The sequence below is a fragment of the Temnothorax nylanderi genome, unplaced genomic scaffold (genome assembly GCF_030848795.1).
Source record: "Temnothorax nylanderi isolate EJ_2023f unplaced genomic scaffold, tnyl_v1.0 TNYL_tig0002_pilon, whole genome shotgun sequence".
NCBI classification, from domain to species: Eukaryota; Metazoa; Arthropoda; class Insecta; order Hymenoptera; family Formicidae; genus Temnothorax; species Temnothorax nylanderi.
In genome coordinates this window covers 3,676,547-3,694,840 of record NW_027249064.1, presented here as the reverse complement: position 1 = coordinate 3,694,840, position 18,294 = coordinate 3,676,547, and the positions used below count along the sequence as shown (strand labels likewise).

Genomic DNA, 18,294 nt, shown 5'->3' with positions numbered 1-18,294 from the left:
AGCGAGGGCGACTCTCCGCGTATACGCTGCGCGCCACTCTGACACGAATGCATGCGGTTGCACACGCTTATCATTACCGAATTAAGAAATACCGGTGTCTTTTACCAATCACTTTGATATAAAGTGGGCAATCGTCATCTATTTAGACATGGATGACGAGAAATTTGTCTTCCACTTATAAACAACTTTATGAGATAGGATAATTAATTGACGAGTTATTCATAGCAACAGTAAAAATTAGAATCGCTTTAATGACAGCAATTTTTTAGGATACTTTTTTAGATATGCAGGATAATAGAAAATTTTAGTATTGGTACAAGTTTCGTAAGTTGTAACACTCTATTGAGGCCAGACGTCAAGAGATTGTAATCCTTAATATATTTTAATTAAAATGTTGCCCAATCTGGGTTGAGCATGGATTTCTTTTGGTATGAATAATTATCGTTATGTCAGAACTCGTAGATGCAATAAACGATATAATTTATTTTAATAGATTCAATTTTATAAGACCTTCGCGATAAGACCTTCGACTTATTCGAATCTTTATATTACATTAGCTGATTCATTTCTTTCGCAGTTTAGATTACGTCGTATATGATATGCAGATAAAAAATGTTGATAAAAATGAATCATGCATCAGACGGGCAATAATGTCATGTCGTCTACAAAAGACGGCTTAACACGTTTGTCCAGGGCATTACCTTCAGTGCGGTACTGGGCGGTTGCAGTGGTTGCACGCGTGTTCGCACACACGCGTACACGCGTGCACCGAGGGCGTGCGTACGTGCGTTCATTTTGGAAGACCCGCAGACGGGACTTTAAACGACCACGGGCTCTTCCTGGTGCGCCGATAGTAGGTCAAGTTAATATGCCTGCATTGTGATTTTTAATATCGTCCCACTGTCGGTCGTACTCTCCGCCTTTGCTCCCTCCTCTCCTCCCCCCCATCCACCTTCGTCGTCGTCGTCGTCGTCGTCGTCGTCCTCCACGACCTCCACCTCCGTCCTGTGCTCTTGCGCTCCTCCTCCGCAAAAAAGGAACGAAAGAATTCAAGTACCGGTGGAACGACTCGTTTCGCGGCGGAGGATCTTGGGACGACGAGAAAAAGCATTGTCGGGGATTACAATCGGGCTGGTTAACGCGCAGACATAATGCGCCGGGGTTTTTGTTAGGTGCGTAATGGAGTCGTGGATGTACTTTGTCAAGTAAATATGTCGGTCACACACACACACACACCCGGAGATATTTCACCCGCGAGCCGGACACGCGACTCCTCGCAACGCGCGTCCGGCAAAATGGTGAATTATCCTTTAACCCTTTTGCCAAAACGCTTCCTCGATGTTGGCGCGGCGACGCCGATAGAAAAGCGATGTCAAGACGCAAGAAAATACGACTGTATCGGTTATGCGGTCAAATCGATTTAGAGATTATTAGGCCCGGAAGAATGTGTGTTTCTTCACGGCGTTGCATCGGCACGCAGTTGATTGGAAATTTGACATTTCCACTCTCTAACGCTCGCGTCGATCTCGGGCGACGCCCGTCAATAACAGCCTCCATCGTTATTTCTATTACAATTTCTAAGCAATAAATCCTCCGTATGCCGAGAGCGACTCTCATTAAAGTCTTCAGACATTCTGGGCCGAATCACGTGGGCGGATGAATTTTGATCTCGGCGCGTCATTCCTTATATAAGCTCATCTACAATCCTATAACCTTTCCTGCCAATTTATAACTTTACAGACGTGTATTATATCGTAAGGTGATTTCGTCGATATCACATTCGTAATCGAAGTGGAAGCGGGTCGGTCGTGATCGGTGTGGAACACGTTAGATACGCCTCGTATGATCGATCCCACCTAAGACACGCGGAGGTTCCCCAACAGGTACTCATGCTAAAGGAAGCTTATTAGAAGCTTCGGTTGCATAACCGGGGGCGTTTAAGTAGACCTATCAGAGTCGACGGTTAACCCGGCAAGGCTCCATCGCGCCGTAGGGCCCGATCGTGACCCAACCTGTCCGATCTACGGTCAGGTTGGGCCTTCTCCACGGTCCGTACCATATTTCGCGCTCCGTAGAGATTACCAATCGCTTTAGACACTTCCGTGCCATGCTGCTCCGAGAAACAACGCGTTCCACGGCACGGCTGAAAATCGACCAGGAGAATCAAATCGGACGTAACCATCTCCCGCAAACGATAATACGCTCTATTATTACATGAGTAATGGTATTACACGACGAATGGATAGAAACAGTCTCGTTCTAGCAATGTTATACAGATTGCAAGATTATCATTTATAAAATTAATAAAACAAAAAAAGAATTTTCTCATAAATCATGTGTACAAAATTTTTAGATATTAACTTCTTATTCAACTAAATTTTCAATACGTTCCACATTGAGTATCGTAGAATTATTTTTGTGAACAATGACATCCAAATAAAAAAGCAGAAAACATTCTAAAATCTTTTTAAAGTTCAGTATGAAGAATAGGGCAAGGAAAGCCGTAACAGGATGTTCGTGTTTTATTATTTTTAATAGACAAATATTATTCCAACCATAGTAAACTGCGCGCCGACAAATCGTCAGACTTGAAACACACACACACACAAACAATTCTAGTTGAAATAGTAAAATCCCATCCTCCCTCAATTAAATCGTTACGATTTAATTTATGATGCTAAGCATCTAAAAACTGTAAAGAAATTATTGCGAAAAATATTACCTCAGCCAGGACTTGAACCTGGAACTTCCCTTTATTCCGTGAAGGTGTCGTACCAATTCGACCACTGAAGCATGTGGTAATATTTATCGCGATAACCTATTATTAAATGAAGAACATGCATTATCATGCCCGCGTAAATAAATAATATTCAAATGGCTCCGCGGATTAAAATTCAGTATGAAGAATAGGGCAAAGAAAGCCGTAACAGGATATTCGTGTTTTATTATTTTTAATAGACAAATATTATTCCAACCATAGTAAACTGCGTGCCGACAAATCGTCAGACTTGAAACACAATTCTGGTTGAAATAGTAAAATCCTACTATGGTTGGAATATTTGTCTATTAAAAATAATAAAACACGAACATCCTGTTACGGCTTTCCTTGCCCTATTCTTCATACTGAATTTTAATCCGCGGAGCCATTTGAATATTATCTTATTAAAGTTCTTAAAAAATATATAACAAAACTTGCTCGTAAAAATCGTCGAAATTTACAAAGACTCGCGCTTCTACAATTCGGAGCCGGTCCGTTCGCGTCGCCCACAATTGTCGCATAACAAGAATCCGGCCGGCAAGAAACGTAATGCAATCGCCGGGTGCATTGTGCGTCTCCCACGATTCGCGCGTGTTGTTATATCGAGTCGGCGGCTAATCCGTTCTCTCACGACGTCCGTTCGTCCTCGTGGAAAACGGTAGCGCTGATACGTGGGTGCAGCATTAGCGGCCCTGTCAGGTCAATGAATCATTACGGGCCACGGACAGGTCGCCGAGGCGCCGATCGACGACGTGAATAAATGTCCGACCGTCATAATTCTCGGCGAGCCCGCGCGCGACGGGCGTGTGCTTGTCGCCCTTGCTCGCTCGCTAGATACGCTCACGAGGCGCCTCGTTTCGCGACTTTTCAGAGACGGCTCTGACGCGAGCAAATAAGTGGGACGTCCACGGCCACGCACAATGAGCCGGTCTTCTATAAATCAACGAACGGCCGCGGCGTCACGATCTCATAACAACGGCGTTTATCGAGCGCGAAAATATGTGCGTACTGTCCTCTGCGACTTTTCAATTTCATAATTACTTTTCGTGTCTCTTCCGTCTCGAACAGAGATTCTCAGAGAGGCAACTTTTTGATTGCTAATACGAGTTATCGTCTCGTATCACAATCTCAAAGTTCATAAATAATTGAATTTCTTTTTAAAAGAAAACACAATAAAAGAAATTAGAAATAAATGTATAAGGCGGGATCTGCTAAAAACTAAATGTCCATTTAACAACATAGAAGAATATAAATTCCTAGAGTTAATATTAAATGCTGTTTAGCTGTAATATATGATGAAGCGAATATGATGAAACTGTATTTAAATTCCATGTAGCTGACTAGTCAGTGGCACATGAATTATTAGAGCATAACTTGTATAGAAATGTTGTAGATATGAGAGTTAAAAAATTATTAACTTGAGAACCACTGATGTATGTATGCTTTTCGTGTCGCAGGCGATTCGTCACACATCTAAGAGTCTGATTAAATTAGTTCGCGATTAGTCAAAGCTCGCTAATAACGGACACACTTCCTCAACGAATGTTCTACCTCGGCTTGGCTATGAATCAGTAATATGATTATCGCCTTTCGTGCTTTCTATCTTCTACATGTGTCAGAGATAATTTATCGAACGGAACGAAAGCGTCACTGATACTTCTGTCAGATGTATTGATTCTGGATAACTACGTATAGAACCAGTTGAATTTTTATTATCCGACAGAAGTGCAAAATATGCGCATTTAGAGTAATCTCATCTTTTACCGTCCCGTTATTGAGACAAACTAGACTAATGTGTCAAGTATCGCATTCTATTAAGAGAAATGGTATCTGTATTTAAAAAAATGTTATGTACGTGTGCTGGAAAGCGTTTACGGTGATTCATAAGTATTTTTCGATCTCTCTTCGTCTTGACACAGCTTGCAGCGATTGTGCGCATCGTACTATGAGATAAGAGCGCGATTCTCGCACGGGGCGGAATAAAAAATGAAGCGGGGTTGGCGGTTAACGGAATTAAACGGAATTTGCTCGTATGGGCGGACGCATGAAACACGTAATTGTCAGTATTAACCCACTTGGGCGTCTCCTTTATACACGATGCGCGCGTGCGGACGCGCGTTCACACGCATGTGAGCGTATTCGCACAATGGGAACTGGAAAGTGGTGGTGCACCAATCGCACGTCGTTCTTTCGTCCTACGGTGACCGCGAAAAGAATATGAGGAAAGAGAGCATGCGTGCTTAAAAGGTGAAAGACGAATGCGTTGCCAATTTGAATTCACGAAACCATCAAACATTATGCGATAAAAACAGACGCAGAATTTAAAAAGTAGATCTTTCTAAATTCTGATGAAGTATAAGAAATAGAATATTTTATAAAATAGATAAATTTAGTCAATCTTGCGAAGTTTAACATACATGTAGATTAAACATGAAAGAAAATAAACAAATCCATATTCGATAAATTAGCGTAGAATGCAAGCGTGAAATATACGAGTTTTTACATTGCGAAAAAGAACGTTTAATTAAGAATTAGAGATTTATGTAAGAATTAAAAGATTTATTCAAGATTTTGCAATTTTATTTTAAATTATGTGCTGCAAACGCGAAATCGACGTATTAAGAATAACTTACATATTTGCAATAAACGGATTTCGTTAACTCACAATGTTACATTAAATCAAAATATTCCATTGCATTTCTTGCTCTAAAGCATGCTTGAAGCTTACCCGCAAAATATTGCATTCGTGTCACGCAATCTGCCATGCAACAGGTGTCAACACGAACATATCGCACTCGTGCATGGTAATTATCCCATACGGAGGGCTTCATTCATTTGTGTGTATGGGGCATTCCATAGCCGACGGTACAATACTTTAGTAGCGTATATTCTTAGAATTAATTAAAGTCGAAAAATCCTAGCATAGATTTTCCAGACATAAATCATTACGCAAGATTCTTTAATTGCATATTGTGCGAAACAATTTCTCAATGTTTGAATATATTTAATAACACCGGAACATTAATTCCTATTCAATAATTATACGCAATTCTTAATTAAGCATTACCTACAGGAAACAATTTCTCGATTGCGAAGATAAAATCGATAGCGCGATCGATTCGATCAGTCCGAGTTCGATCCGGTTAACTCGCCTAAATACCACAAATACACAACCAGTAACCACGATATCCCATATCGTTATTATCCACGCCGCAAAAATATTCGTAATAAAGTATCTCCGCGGTATCAATCTACCATAAATTATCGACGTACGAGTACTATACCGCGCCCTGCTATATAACGCTGTATTTACGTATGCATGGGCGGTCATTATTCGATCAGCAATTAGCAGCTACGAGTTGATCGATGGCCGCGAACCTCGAGAATTCTCATTATCTCAATTCTTCTCACGTTCGTCACGGCATTGTCCACCCGCTGTAATTAAATGCAATACATTTAATAAAGCTCTCTATCATAAAGTTGATCTCGATATCGGCTCGAACCGCTAACATTTGCAATAAAATAATGAAACTTGAAGTGGAAAAATTGAAGAAAGTGCGTTACGGATAAAATCGATTTGCGATTCTCTATTATTACCGGAATTCACCTTGTATCAAACGATTACGACACCTGCAACGGAGAGATTATTCTTTAATCAACGATGTATTATACTGATTGCAGATATTAACTACAGTACAGCACGCAATTAACGATCTTGCAGTCGACATCGATATTCGCGTCTCGTGCCTTTCGCGCCTCACTACCGGCAGCGAATTGCAGGTGCAAAATCCTTCGCGGTGGCATCGCACCCAAGGTCAAACGAGCTGCATTGTACGAGCGCGCCCGCTTCCTGCGGTCCGCGATCGCAGGCAGATATCGAATAGCGATTACGAAAGAATTATCTTAATTGCCGGCCAGGAAGCGGCGGGCGGGGTGAAAAGGGCGCGTTCGTCCAGGAAGAACGGATAGACCTGGCGCGCGCAGTCCGATCGATGACAAGATCAGCCACGAACGATCACCGTGGCTCACTTTAATTACCATCACTGGGGGGGGGGGGGAGGAGATGGGGGACAGACCGTGGACTCTCTCTCGATGGGAGTCCCCGTATGGTATCGACCGAGACCACCGGCCTCACAGTATGCCAACTATGTCTCCCCCGAGCAATGACACCGGCTCGTTAAGACTCGAAACGCCGATCGGTAACGGTCAGACGCGATCTGTACGGATAATTAAAAGCCGAATCTCTGCGATTACGCTCGCGTGGATCATTACGTGTCGCCGCTTGCGTAAGCAGGTTGCAAGGTGGTGCGCAATGGCCGACCTTAACCCTTGACTGAACCGATCAGCTCCGCAATGCTCGGTTGTTGTATCGTACTTGCTTTACTGTTATTGGATTATTTGATGACCGAAAGAAAGGAGCTATACTTAATTAGACAGGAAAACTACTCTTGTGTGTGTCAAAAAAAAGGGACCCAAAAACACACCTCTACTATCTACTATGTCAGATTAGAGTCAAGCTCAACAGGGTCTTCTTTCCCCGCTAATTTTTCCAAGCCCGTTCCCTTGGCAGTGGTTTCGCTAGATAGTAGATAGTATCTGTAAAAATAAAGATTTCGTTATTTAAAGAAAAAGGAAAAAAGAGAATAATTTTTTGAAAAATCTATTTCCACGATGCATTCTTATTCTAATTTACTATCACAAATATTTGATTTTTCAATACTTTTTTATTTTATGCACAACTACATGTTTACAGTAAATTAAAAGTAGATTTTGTGTGCGGTATATATGTATATAAATAGTTAGGTTTCGCGATGAGTATGGATCTGTAATTGAGAAAGTATGGATCTGTAATGGAGAATGGTGGGAAGATATAAGGAATGCACAAGATGCGTCCTACAAGCTAAAACGAGATTTTAACGACACGTGTATGTCATCTCGTACACTAATGCCGGCGTATTCATCAGTTTAGAACGAGTGGCGTCACACAGATGCGAGAAAGTAATTAATTCCGACACTAATTAATTCCTAGAAATTGCTAGTTTCTCTCAGAGAGATCGGGCGGTGAACAGCCATTTCCTCACCTGGCTCTTGCAACGACAGGTAGCAGATTTTACCCTTTCAAGACGCACCCCATGTTTCCGTAACGCTTTTTAGCTACCTAGAGCGACAGGTGGTGATCGCGCGACATTTTGAAAAATATATACCCAACTGTTCTTTTTTATTTATTTTATAAGATATAGAACATTTATGTATGTATTATAATTATTGAATAATCTATTTTGACACGTTGAGCACAATATAACCGCTGTTACTATACGAAGATAAAATATGAACATTTTTAAACGCATTTGTTTTACTGTGTGGCACTCAACATTAAATAAAGCCTGCCAGTTTTCATATATTTATATGCTTGAGAAATTTATTTGTATGTGTGAAATATATATGTTCTATACTTATAAAAAAAATAAATATATATATATATATATAAAATAGACCTAATAACTAGTGTCATAGAGAAATATATAAATATATAGTTTCGATACAGATAATAACAGAATTATCTACAGTTTTTTCTACAACAAATAGGGATCGATTTTTCAAAGGCAAAAATTAGATGAAAAGATTTGTTCCTTGCATCCTTTGTATACCTACTTCCGTGATTATTCTGGCTCATAATTCTCCCGGAAAGCCGAGGTGCGCGCTATTATCCCCGATTTCGCCGGTTTCTCGCCTCTGACATGATAATGGTGGATCGGGACGATCGTCAACCGAATCGAGGTTTACACATAGCGGTTTGCGAACGGTGGACCACCCACCAATGGGTGTCAGCAGTGCCACACCTTGGATAATAACGCGCGGCGAATCGGTCGAGTTTGCTGATTTCCAGCTGATGACTGGTTAGCATAATAACGATCTGGTAACCATTGGGATGAGAGGGTCACATCCTGTCTGACCTCGCGTTCTCCTTTTTTACGATTTATTTCGTTTATTAATTTTTCGTTCTACACACTATTATATTATATTATTATATTAAGATTCTTGTAAGACTTGAAAGTGTCAAATCTAAAAAGATGCATCTAGAGATCGTGTTAAGATTACACCAAGAAGAAGATGGGAAAACGAGAAACGGAGTGGTGGCATTTTTCTAAAAGGCGACCTGGAACGTATCCGTTTCGCACCCTTCGCTACAAACACATGAAAGCCTCGTGTAACACATGGCCTGAGACAAGTGTTGCACTTTATCATTCGTCCGATACATGACACGCATTCCAAAGCATCCTCTGCATGGTGCCGAAAATTCCATTATTGAGAACTCTCTTATGTAAGAAGTTAGGAAGAGACCAAGAGACACACCAATAGACCAATTATCGTATAGTCCGAATTTAACGAAGTTAAACAAAAACTAGATAAAAGCAACTATGTTTAAAAGATATGATTTCTACAAATTCATGAAAATAACACGTCACGAGCTATCAACATAAGAATATATTGAAGTTTAAAGTGTTGAAATTGATGAAATCTGCAAGAGGAATCAACAACACGCAACTTATTTCACATCGACGGCCCATTCTCTCGGAGTCTCACGAATTCTCCCGCTACGGACCCCCTTCGTGAGGCGTCCGCGATAACATCTCGCAGTTCAGGCCCCGAAACGACCGTTAAGGGATCATTAAGGCCGGCGTGAAGAGTGCGATAACGGCGATTCTTACGCGCGAGTAAATTCATACCCCAGTCAATTTAGATACAAGGTACAGGGAACCGCGGAGACTGATTTAAGCCTCTTCGTAACCTTCTTAACAGCCTAACAAACTAAAAGTATTTGGACACGCGCTGCAGTTTTGCGAGAGAATCGCTCTGATCCGGGCCCTCTAGAGGCCCGCGGAATGGCAGGTGAAATCTGCCAGAACTCGGGCCCGCGAGCCATATGTTGCGCACGCTACCTTAAGACCTGAAATAAGGCCCGGGTAACAGGTTGCTGCTGCTACGAAGCCGAGATTGTTTTGTCCGCAGCCTTAAAGGTCCTCCACGGGCTAATGAGCCATTCTGCCGGTATATTGGCCCGATGCCTCGCGCCGCTTTTGATCGCCGCTACTGAAATATAAGGCCCATTCGTTACTCGTACAGTGACTCGGGTATTTTAGGCTCCTAAATGGCCTGCCGGCGTGAGATTTCACACGATTACGAGTTCTTCGGCTTTCCCGGTAATTCAGAAAAAAGTTATGTGCGTGAAAGTAAGAGTAAGGTGCGTTATAGGGAGGTAATTTATAAGTCATATTCAAATGATGTTATTAAAATTAGATTAACCAACTTAAATTTATAATATTTTAGATAGATATTACTACTAAAAAGATTACTACTAAAAAATTGAAAAATTGATTGATAAGTAATGTATCGATCCCACTGCCTCGAAATGTCTTAATATGGCCAAGAATTTTTCAAAGAACTATTGGACCACATCGCTTGCTTCAGATCAATTGAGATATAAAAAAAGAGAGTAACGAATAGCCTTTGTATCGCGAGGTTACTTCGAATCAATATTAACGCAGCGGTGGATACCTCCGTTGCTTCTTTCATCTTATTATTTGTCTCTCACGTTTTTCAAGTGGTCTCCTTTTCGGCTCTCTCCTATTGAATAGATCTTTGAAGTAGTCAGAGACGGAACGAATTGATAATTGAATGATGACGATGACTGTGCAAATCTTTTCTCTTGCTAATATTTTAATTTATGAACTTCAAATTTTTATAAATTGGTGATAACAGTTAGGTAGATCTAAGAAGAAATATAATACAGACGACACGCTAATAATTTAACATAATGTTAACATTAACTGCATAATATTACGTGGCGATGTAATAATTAACTGTAAGAGAATACATAATATCCCGATCGTTCAATACTTATTCGGCTGGGGATCTTTCCAGCCGACTGAGAATTTCATAAAAGCGACGACTATATAATTCGTGCACGGATCGCCGCATCATCGACGATCACGCTTCACGAAGAAGAAACGCACGAGCACTAACACACCTGGTGTAACCGGCAGTGGCGATCCGCGCTGACACAATGGGACACGTACCACCACGGAGTAAAGGGTTGCAAGAAGACGAGAGTCTTCCGGGAAGCGATGAAAGACTCTCGCTCCTTGGTCAGGTGTGCTGTACGTCCTAAAGGAACGATCAGTTTTATACGAGGTCAACTTGATTCTACGGCGATCGTGTCAAAAGTCGTGAGATCGTTATCGCTCGAAGTCCCGTGCAAAAATATTTAGATTGTACGCTACATTTAGATAATAAATAATTATGTATAAAATAAAAGTAAATAAAAAATAAGAATCCCAGCATCGTATTTATTAAGTACAGCGTTATTAAGTACAGCGCGTAATCTTGTAGGATTTTCGGCTTCTATCGTTGCAAGTTAAATAAAGTCACATTTTCACGCAGAAATAAAGAAAATCTGAAAATCCTTTAACACATCAACCGGTAGATTTTATTATTAACCGGGACATAATTTTAGGTGACCGAAGTCGTCAATCTGCAGCTCTTACTAGCGAGTAGTTTTTGTCAACGGCGACCGGCCTCGACCCCCTTCGCTTTGTGCCCGAAAACCTCGTAGCTGATGTCCCCTTCTTGGCTCGGCCCGTACACGACGTTGCGACCTTTTGTCGCCGCGCGGCCGCTTTTCTCTCGCAAAAGTCTTTGCATAGTGCAAAGCCTCGGTGCCATATACAAACGAATAATGGAACCTTTTACCCCGGCGTTTTATGTGTGTATATCCGTTCCGACGCACCTGTTCGATCGGACCGGTCGCCATAAAAGCCCAGCGGCCAAGGTAGCGTTTGCTTCCACACTTTCTTACTTGCGCGCCCGTTTCTGCGTGAGTGTGTATACACAGTGCGGTCTGCGAGGGCCGGTACTCGAAAATGGCGCGTGCACCTGTCGTGCCGGGCGAAAGGACGACGTTCAATGGGCCGTCATACATAATTACAGTCATAATGGCGACTAAACTACACAACGAGACCACAAGTGTAAATCGTTTAGATTTGAATATCCACGAGTTTCAAGTACAGCACGAGTTTGCGATCATCCCATCATTATGACTATAATTCTCTTTAAATATCCAGATTACTATCGTTAAAGGAGCGATGGAAGAAGAATTAACTACGCTTTCACTTTAATGAGCTATCACGGGTAAACGATATTTAAATAACTAAATATAGCACGTGTTGCTCATATGCAACGATGCACCCTTGAAACGTCGATTAAACGCGTGTTTGGCTCGCAGGTCGATCCATATATTACCAATGCGACAATGTCAGGAGGGTAAAGCGAGATCGCGGCACGATCTCGGGCACCCATATGGGCGAGAGTCGGCTGAACAAAAAGCTCGATTGGAGCCACCACAGCCGATTGAATCGGCGGCACGTATGCTAGAGACGCGTGGGTTTTAATACGCGGTGCAGGTAGCCCGTTTTACCCGGGCGAAATGAATTAAATGCGTTTCCATCGCGCGTGTTTACTCGCCATATGTTGTTTGCTCCGCTAAAAGAGCTTTGTGCTGGCGTTACACGCCTGTGAATGTATGAATGAACGCAACACGCGACGGAGAGAGATACTCGCGCGCGCGGGCGCGGGCGCGACGCGGAACGGTCTCTCGATTCTTCATTGTGCGAAGAAATTGGATAACCTGCCGCATAATCCGCGCGTATTCACGCTGATGGGAGTTAACGTGTGTCGATTAGCCCTCGTGAGATACGCTGAAGGCGAGCTCTGTCATGACCGGAAGACGCGATTAACACGCTGAATGCCGTGCGGATTACGAGGCAAACGCGTATTAATTTCGCACTAGCTCAACTAGGATATACATCCACGACTGCGAAAAAGCTGTTGCACGTAAATATTTGTTCGCAGAAAAAATTTTAAAATGCAATAAGTTTTCTAGTCTAACGATTTGTCATAGAATTTGTGATAGTTCTTAGGATATTCAAGTATTCCCAGCCCAGATTCGAGAAGCATTTCTCATAAACGCTCAACGATCTGGAAGACTAATAAATCTCGCTTCGATAAATCGATGAAAGGATCTGGAATTTCCTATTCATCGCATGATTGATCTGGACCACCCAAACAGAGCTGTAGCAATGGATAAACGGCGGCACTCGGAAGATATACATAAAGCGCGCGGACTGCGCGGAAAGGATTCTTTTTACAATCGCGAACAATCGTTCTCAGCGTTATGTAATTGCGCAAACAACAATGCGCACGATTGCGGGAGTGTATCGATGAATGCGATATAAATATCGCGACTTGTCGAAATTGCCGATAGATTTGTTCGCCGCCGCGTATTTTATGTCACTTTCGTACTTTATTACGTCCACGCGTACACACACGTGCGCAATGAAATACTACCGGCCGTACGTCGAATCTCAAGTCGGATCCAATCGATTCGTCTCGAGCCAAGCACGAACACCGACAATTATCTTTATCGATGAGGCCCCTCCTAAGACCTCTGACATGCGAACGATCGATGCCCGATTGGTTGCCCGAAGAAATTAAGCTTATACGCTCGTCGTTTGTCAAAAGATAAAACGCCTGATTATGCGAGTCTCCAAAATATCGTTATGTGATATGTGCGTCATTTTTTATATGTATACGATCTAAATGACTGATAATCAAAATTTGGCAATTATGGTAATGATCTTCGTAACTAGTGTCTTATATAATATAATTGATATTTGAAAACTGAATATAGTAAAATTTTATCCATAAGAATTCTTGAAGAAAAGAGGATGCTAAATAATAATGCTAGAGAAAGCATAGGTATGTGGGAAATCGAAGAGGTAAAAATCTAAAAATATTAAATATATTTTAGAGAGGAGAGAGAGAGAGAGAGAGAGAACACAATAGAGAGAAAAAAAAGTTTAAAATTTAAAATCCATGTAATTTATTTCATATAAAATATCTCTATACATAGGCAATATCTGTATTTCATAGTAGAGTTTATTTTCTTTACAAACTAGGAATAGTGGTACTCGTCTGAGCCATGCTGCTAATTACACGCACGATAAAAAGTAAAAGTATGCAACGATGGCTCACTCTCTAACATCTACCTCTTTCTATATCTTTTTCGATAATTATAACGAGTCTTTTGTTCCTCTGCGTATAATACAATGACTAGTTTGTTTAAGAAACTTACGGTGGATTTGCGAGATGCAAAATACAGAAAATGATAATGCGACGTGCGGAGCCGAGATCTTATCCTTTTTCCTATTCCACGCGTTAAATACCTTGTTTTCCTCTTTTCGGTCCAGTTGCCCAATTCAGGCAAGTTATAATACTCGTACTGTGCGTATTTTACTCGTTAACCGTTAAGCGCTAAACTATGTACAATCCGCGTGTTAACGCGTGCGAGCGCGCGAATGAGATTCCACCCGACGCGACGCGCGCGTGGCGATTTCGCGAATGGCACTTTGGTGCATCGCAGCGTGATAACTCTTAGCAAAATTTTATCTTCCAAATTTACATCGACCATGCCTGAAATGCACCCTGTTTTCGAAAATATTTCATTTAATTCAATAGTTTCCCGAGTACTTTGCGAAGTTTCGCATTTATTTCTCGTTTCATTTTAAACGAGAAATAAATTCCTTTCCACCAAAACTGCAAAAGATCATTGTATAATTAATATAAATAAGTTTCGATCGACAGTCACGATGATAAATAATGCTCGGATGCGCTCGCACGCCGACAAACGAAACGAACTATAACTCAAAAAAAAAGAAAACGTGCAAATCGTCCTATTTCTCGATCTCTTCGTTTTTATGATCGCGTTTTACGTGCTCGAGTGCATTAAAAAAAATGAGAAACAAATGGCATGAAACATAAAAAAATGGCACAGCAGTTTCACGGGACCGTATCACGCGGTGGTAATCGAACAGTTTTTTATAATCGATATTCCTCACGTGCTCGGAGCGACGTGACCGATCTCTCGAAAGGACGAAGTATAATCTCTAAGTACTATTATATCATCAGCACGCTCATACAATGAGTCACAAAATTATTTATTTCTCAATTGCAGACTTCAAAAGATTGATACTCTTTTAGGATAGGATCTTTTATGGAATAATATATTTGTTCATATATTTTTCTTTCTACAAATAAAATTTAAAGTTTAGCAATTAAAAATCAGCAATTAAGAGAGAATAAGTATTTTGTGAATCGCTGTGTACGTCGCACACTCGTACATCAATATTTACAGCGAAGGATAATAAACAAACGAAACTAACTCTCACGAAACTTTTCGAGATATCTGTCTGACGAATCAACTTTTTAATAATACGCGTTCGATATGATCGAGTAGTATACTTGACAAGAATGCGTGGGATCGAATTCTTTCGCCATTGTTACAAAATAAAAATGATAAAATTTAATAACTTATTTTCAAAATTAACTTAAAATAAAAAATGTTTTCGTTATAAAATAAAAATGCAACTTTTCGGAGAATATTTTTATGAATTAAAACTTTAGTTAAAACTTAAAAGGCACTTTCCTGGAAGGATATAGTCGGATGGCGAAAGAGTTAATTGATATTTCGCGAGCGATTCACCAAGATACCAGACTTCACTAACTCGACATTTGTACTGCATTCTAAGGCACTTTGAGACCGCGAAATGAAAACGAGCGACATACGTTTATCTCGTGGGTCACAGAGACGCGAAACTTTAGCAAGAATAGCCGACTGACACCGGCACGCCGGGACAGCCGCCATCCTGATGCTTCGTGAGCAACGACATCCTGCTGAATGTCTTGCTACACCTGTCGCAGGAATATTTCTTGACGTCGCTGTGGGTCTGTAGGTGAGCCCTGAGGTTGCTCCTATCGGCGAACGCGCGATTGCAGTGTTGACATCGGAACGGCTTCTCGCCGGTGTGCGTCCGGATGTGACCCTGGAGCAGCCACGGCCTGGAGAACGCCTTGCCGCACGTATGACACTTGCAGGGTAGCGTGTGCGTTCGGATGTGCATCTTCAGGGCGCCCAAACTGACGTATACCTTCTGGCAGAATTTGCACGAGAAGGACTTCTTTGTCTGGCCTTGAGCGGCCGCGCAGTGAAACTGCTGATGCTTCGACAAGCCGGAATATGTCGAGTACGATTTGTTGCAGTCTGTGCATGGGTACCTGGACGACGTTGTGCTCGAGGAGGTGCTCGCGCCGGTGCTCGGGCTGCTCTTCTCTATTTTCGTGTTGACGATCGACGTCCCGGCGGAGGTACTGCCGGCGGACGACCTGCCGCTCTCGCTGCTGGGTGAGGAGAGATCTTCCGGCGTCACGGGAGGCGGAGATCGCAGAGAGCCGGAACCCACGGAACTCGTAGGTGACAAACCGCAGTGATCCGGACTGCTCCAGTGAGGATAGCTCCTGGCGATGGGCCGTTGGATCGTCGAGCAAGTCAGTGCGCTGTGGGGCGGCGGCGAAACTGACGGATGTTCCGGAGAGGAGTGCGGATACGCCGGTACCGGGTACGACGAATACAATTCCGCTCCAGGATAGCGATGATAGGTAGGCGGGGCATACGGCAGATAATGCGACGGATACAGAGAGCCCGTGCGAGCCCAGGCTGGCGTAGGGTAATGAGCCAACGGTTCCACCGGAGGATTTAGATTCAACGGCTCCAGGGGCGCCTTGCTCGCCATAAAATGCAGCGGGGTCGACGTCGCCGTCACCCCCGCCGTCGGCGTCGTCGTGGAATTGTCATTATGCTGGATCACCTCGACTCGCGCCTTCTTCACCATCGGGTGATGGGTCGGCGCGATTCCCGCTGGCGGCGTGATAGTCTTGGTTGGATAGTGATGGTGATAGTGATGTAACTGGTGCACGTAGTGCATCGCATGATGAGTTGTCGGCGAAGATGGCTCTATCGTTAAAGGTGGAGGAGATGTCTTGAAAATCGGAGGTGGCATCCTGCTGGACGCGCGTTCCTGTTCTTGTTGTTGTTGCTGTTGCTGCTGCTGTTGTTGTTGTTGTTGTTGATGGGGAGAATGACTATGATGGCGATCCGCAGTTCTGCTGAGATCCTCGGGCTTCGTGCTGAGGTTCTCAGGTTCAGGGATATCGTCTACTCCGACATCGATTATTTCTTCTGCACAAACAAGAAATAGCGGCGTTCACATATATGATAAAGGATACCGAAGTATAAAACATAAAGAAAAGAAAATAATTTAGGTAGTATCTAAAAATAAAAAAAGTTTATAAATATTTTTCTAATATTTTAATTTTAATGACGTTTCTAATGACTCAACTTTTCGAAAATAAAAGAATTCATTGTAAGCCATATTTACTTCATTATTGTAAGAAATATTCATTATAAACTGTATCTCGTGTTAGCACACTTTCTCTTTACTTCTTTCTTCTTCATTTTTATTTTTCCTATATTTGTTTTCATATCTTTATTACATCTTTATTTTTACATATTTGTAATTGTTTAAATTTGACATAATTATATGTATTCAATTATGTTAATTAAATAATTATTTTTTGTATTAAAATTACTATTAATTTTAATTTTATTAATAACAACAAAATATTAAAGTTTACGTTTAAAATTACTATTTTCCATTATTCTATATTATCTAATCTACTTATTGTGACGCTTAAAATATATTCTCGAAAATAAGAGGTCAATATAAACGTTGAATTTCGTATAAAAGTAATTTTGAAGGGATTTGTGCGATAAGAGAAAAATAATTTTAATACCTTTGATAGCTTCAGGAGCTTCTTCTTCATCCTCGGACGTATAATAAAACGGCCGCTTCTTTAAAGGGCAATGACTGTAATTGTAATTCTTCTTCATGAAGCTGTGTGGCACCTCGTCGACAAGCATTTTGTCACTGTGTTTTGATACTGCGCGAAGGCACTTAAAGCGTTCTTCTGATTTATTAACGCTATGCCACTGGGAAGGACGCTTACAGCATCCTCCTTCTTTCTCTTCTCGTATGGATATCCGTCATTTACAGCGTTAATCCAATAATCACACTCTTGCCGAAGTCTCGCGAGCGACAATAATACGCGGCAACGTTATTTCCGCGTGTTATCACTGCACTGTTATTTCACACATAAGTCAAAAGCCTCCTCCTTCAAAAGAAGAAACGGCACTTTGAGTTTTCTTTAAAGGAGTAATAAAATTGATCTTCACCACACGCTTGTCCGAATTCAACTGACCGGTTGGGCGACTCGGATAAATCTTGACTCGCGTGAAACACGAAAGAGAAATGCGAGGAATGTGTGCTATAGCGACTGGCTCGAAACGTCTCAGCTGCAAGCCGGTCTCTGACTAGCAGGGGGTTGTGTCAGGGCCTCTTATAACAGGTCGCCCCACCAACCGATTGCAGGTGGCCCGCACGTGCTGCCGAGCCAATACGGGCCCGCGGGCCCCTCGTTGCTTGCCAATGGGGGACGGGCGGTCGCGGGCCACCAGCCAATCGACCAGGGATATGTTCCACCAACTGTCCCCCACCGTCAGCGACAACGACGGGAGGTGCAGGATA

At 42.0% G+C, this 18,294-nt stretch overlaps 1 protein-coding gene across 1 annotated transcript; it reads right to left on the bottom strand.

Moving 5' to 3' along the window:
• Nucleotides 1-13,673: 13,673 nt before the first annotated feature.
• LOC139769866 (uncharacterized) lies at nt 13,674-18,064 on the bottom strand. Its single transcript, XM_071701340.1, has 2 exons — nt 17,504-18,064; nt 13,674-16,889 (listed from the first exon to the last, which is right to left on the bottom strand). Exons 1-2 carry the CDS (start codon nt 17,628-17,630, stop codon nt 15,472-15,474), a joined length of 1,545 nt encoding a protein of 514 aa, XP_071557441.1. The 5' UTR covers nt 17,631-18,064; the 3' UTR covers nt 13,674-15,471.
• Between the last annotated feature and the right edge of the window lie 230 nt (nt 18,065-18,294).

What these genes read in the sequence shown, in the direction of transcription:
- LOC139769866 (XM_071701340.1), bottom strand. Translation starts at nt 17,630, where the DNA reads ATGCTTGTCGACGAGGTGCCACACAGCTTCATGAAGAAGAATTACAAT. An exon ending in AGCTCCTGAAGCTATCAAAG is followed by an intron (nt 16,890 to 17,503) that starts GTATTAAAATTA and finishes TTGTTTGTGCAG; the next exon opens with AAGAAATAATCGATGTCGGA.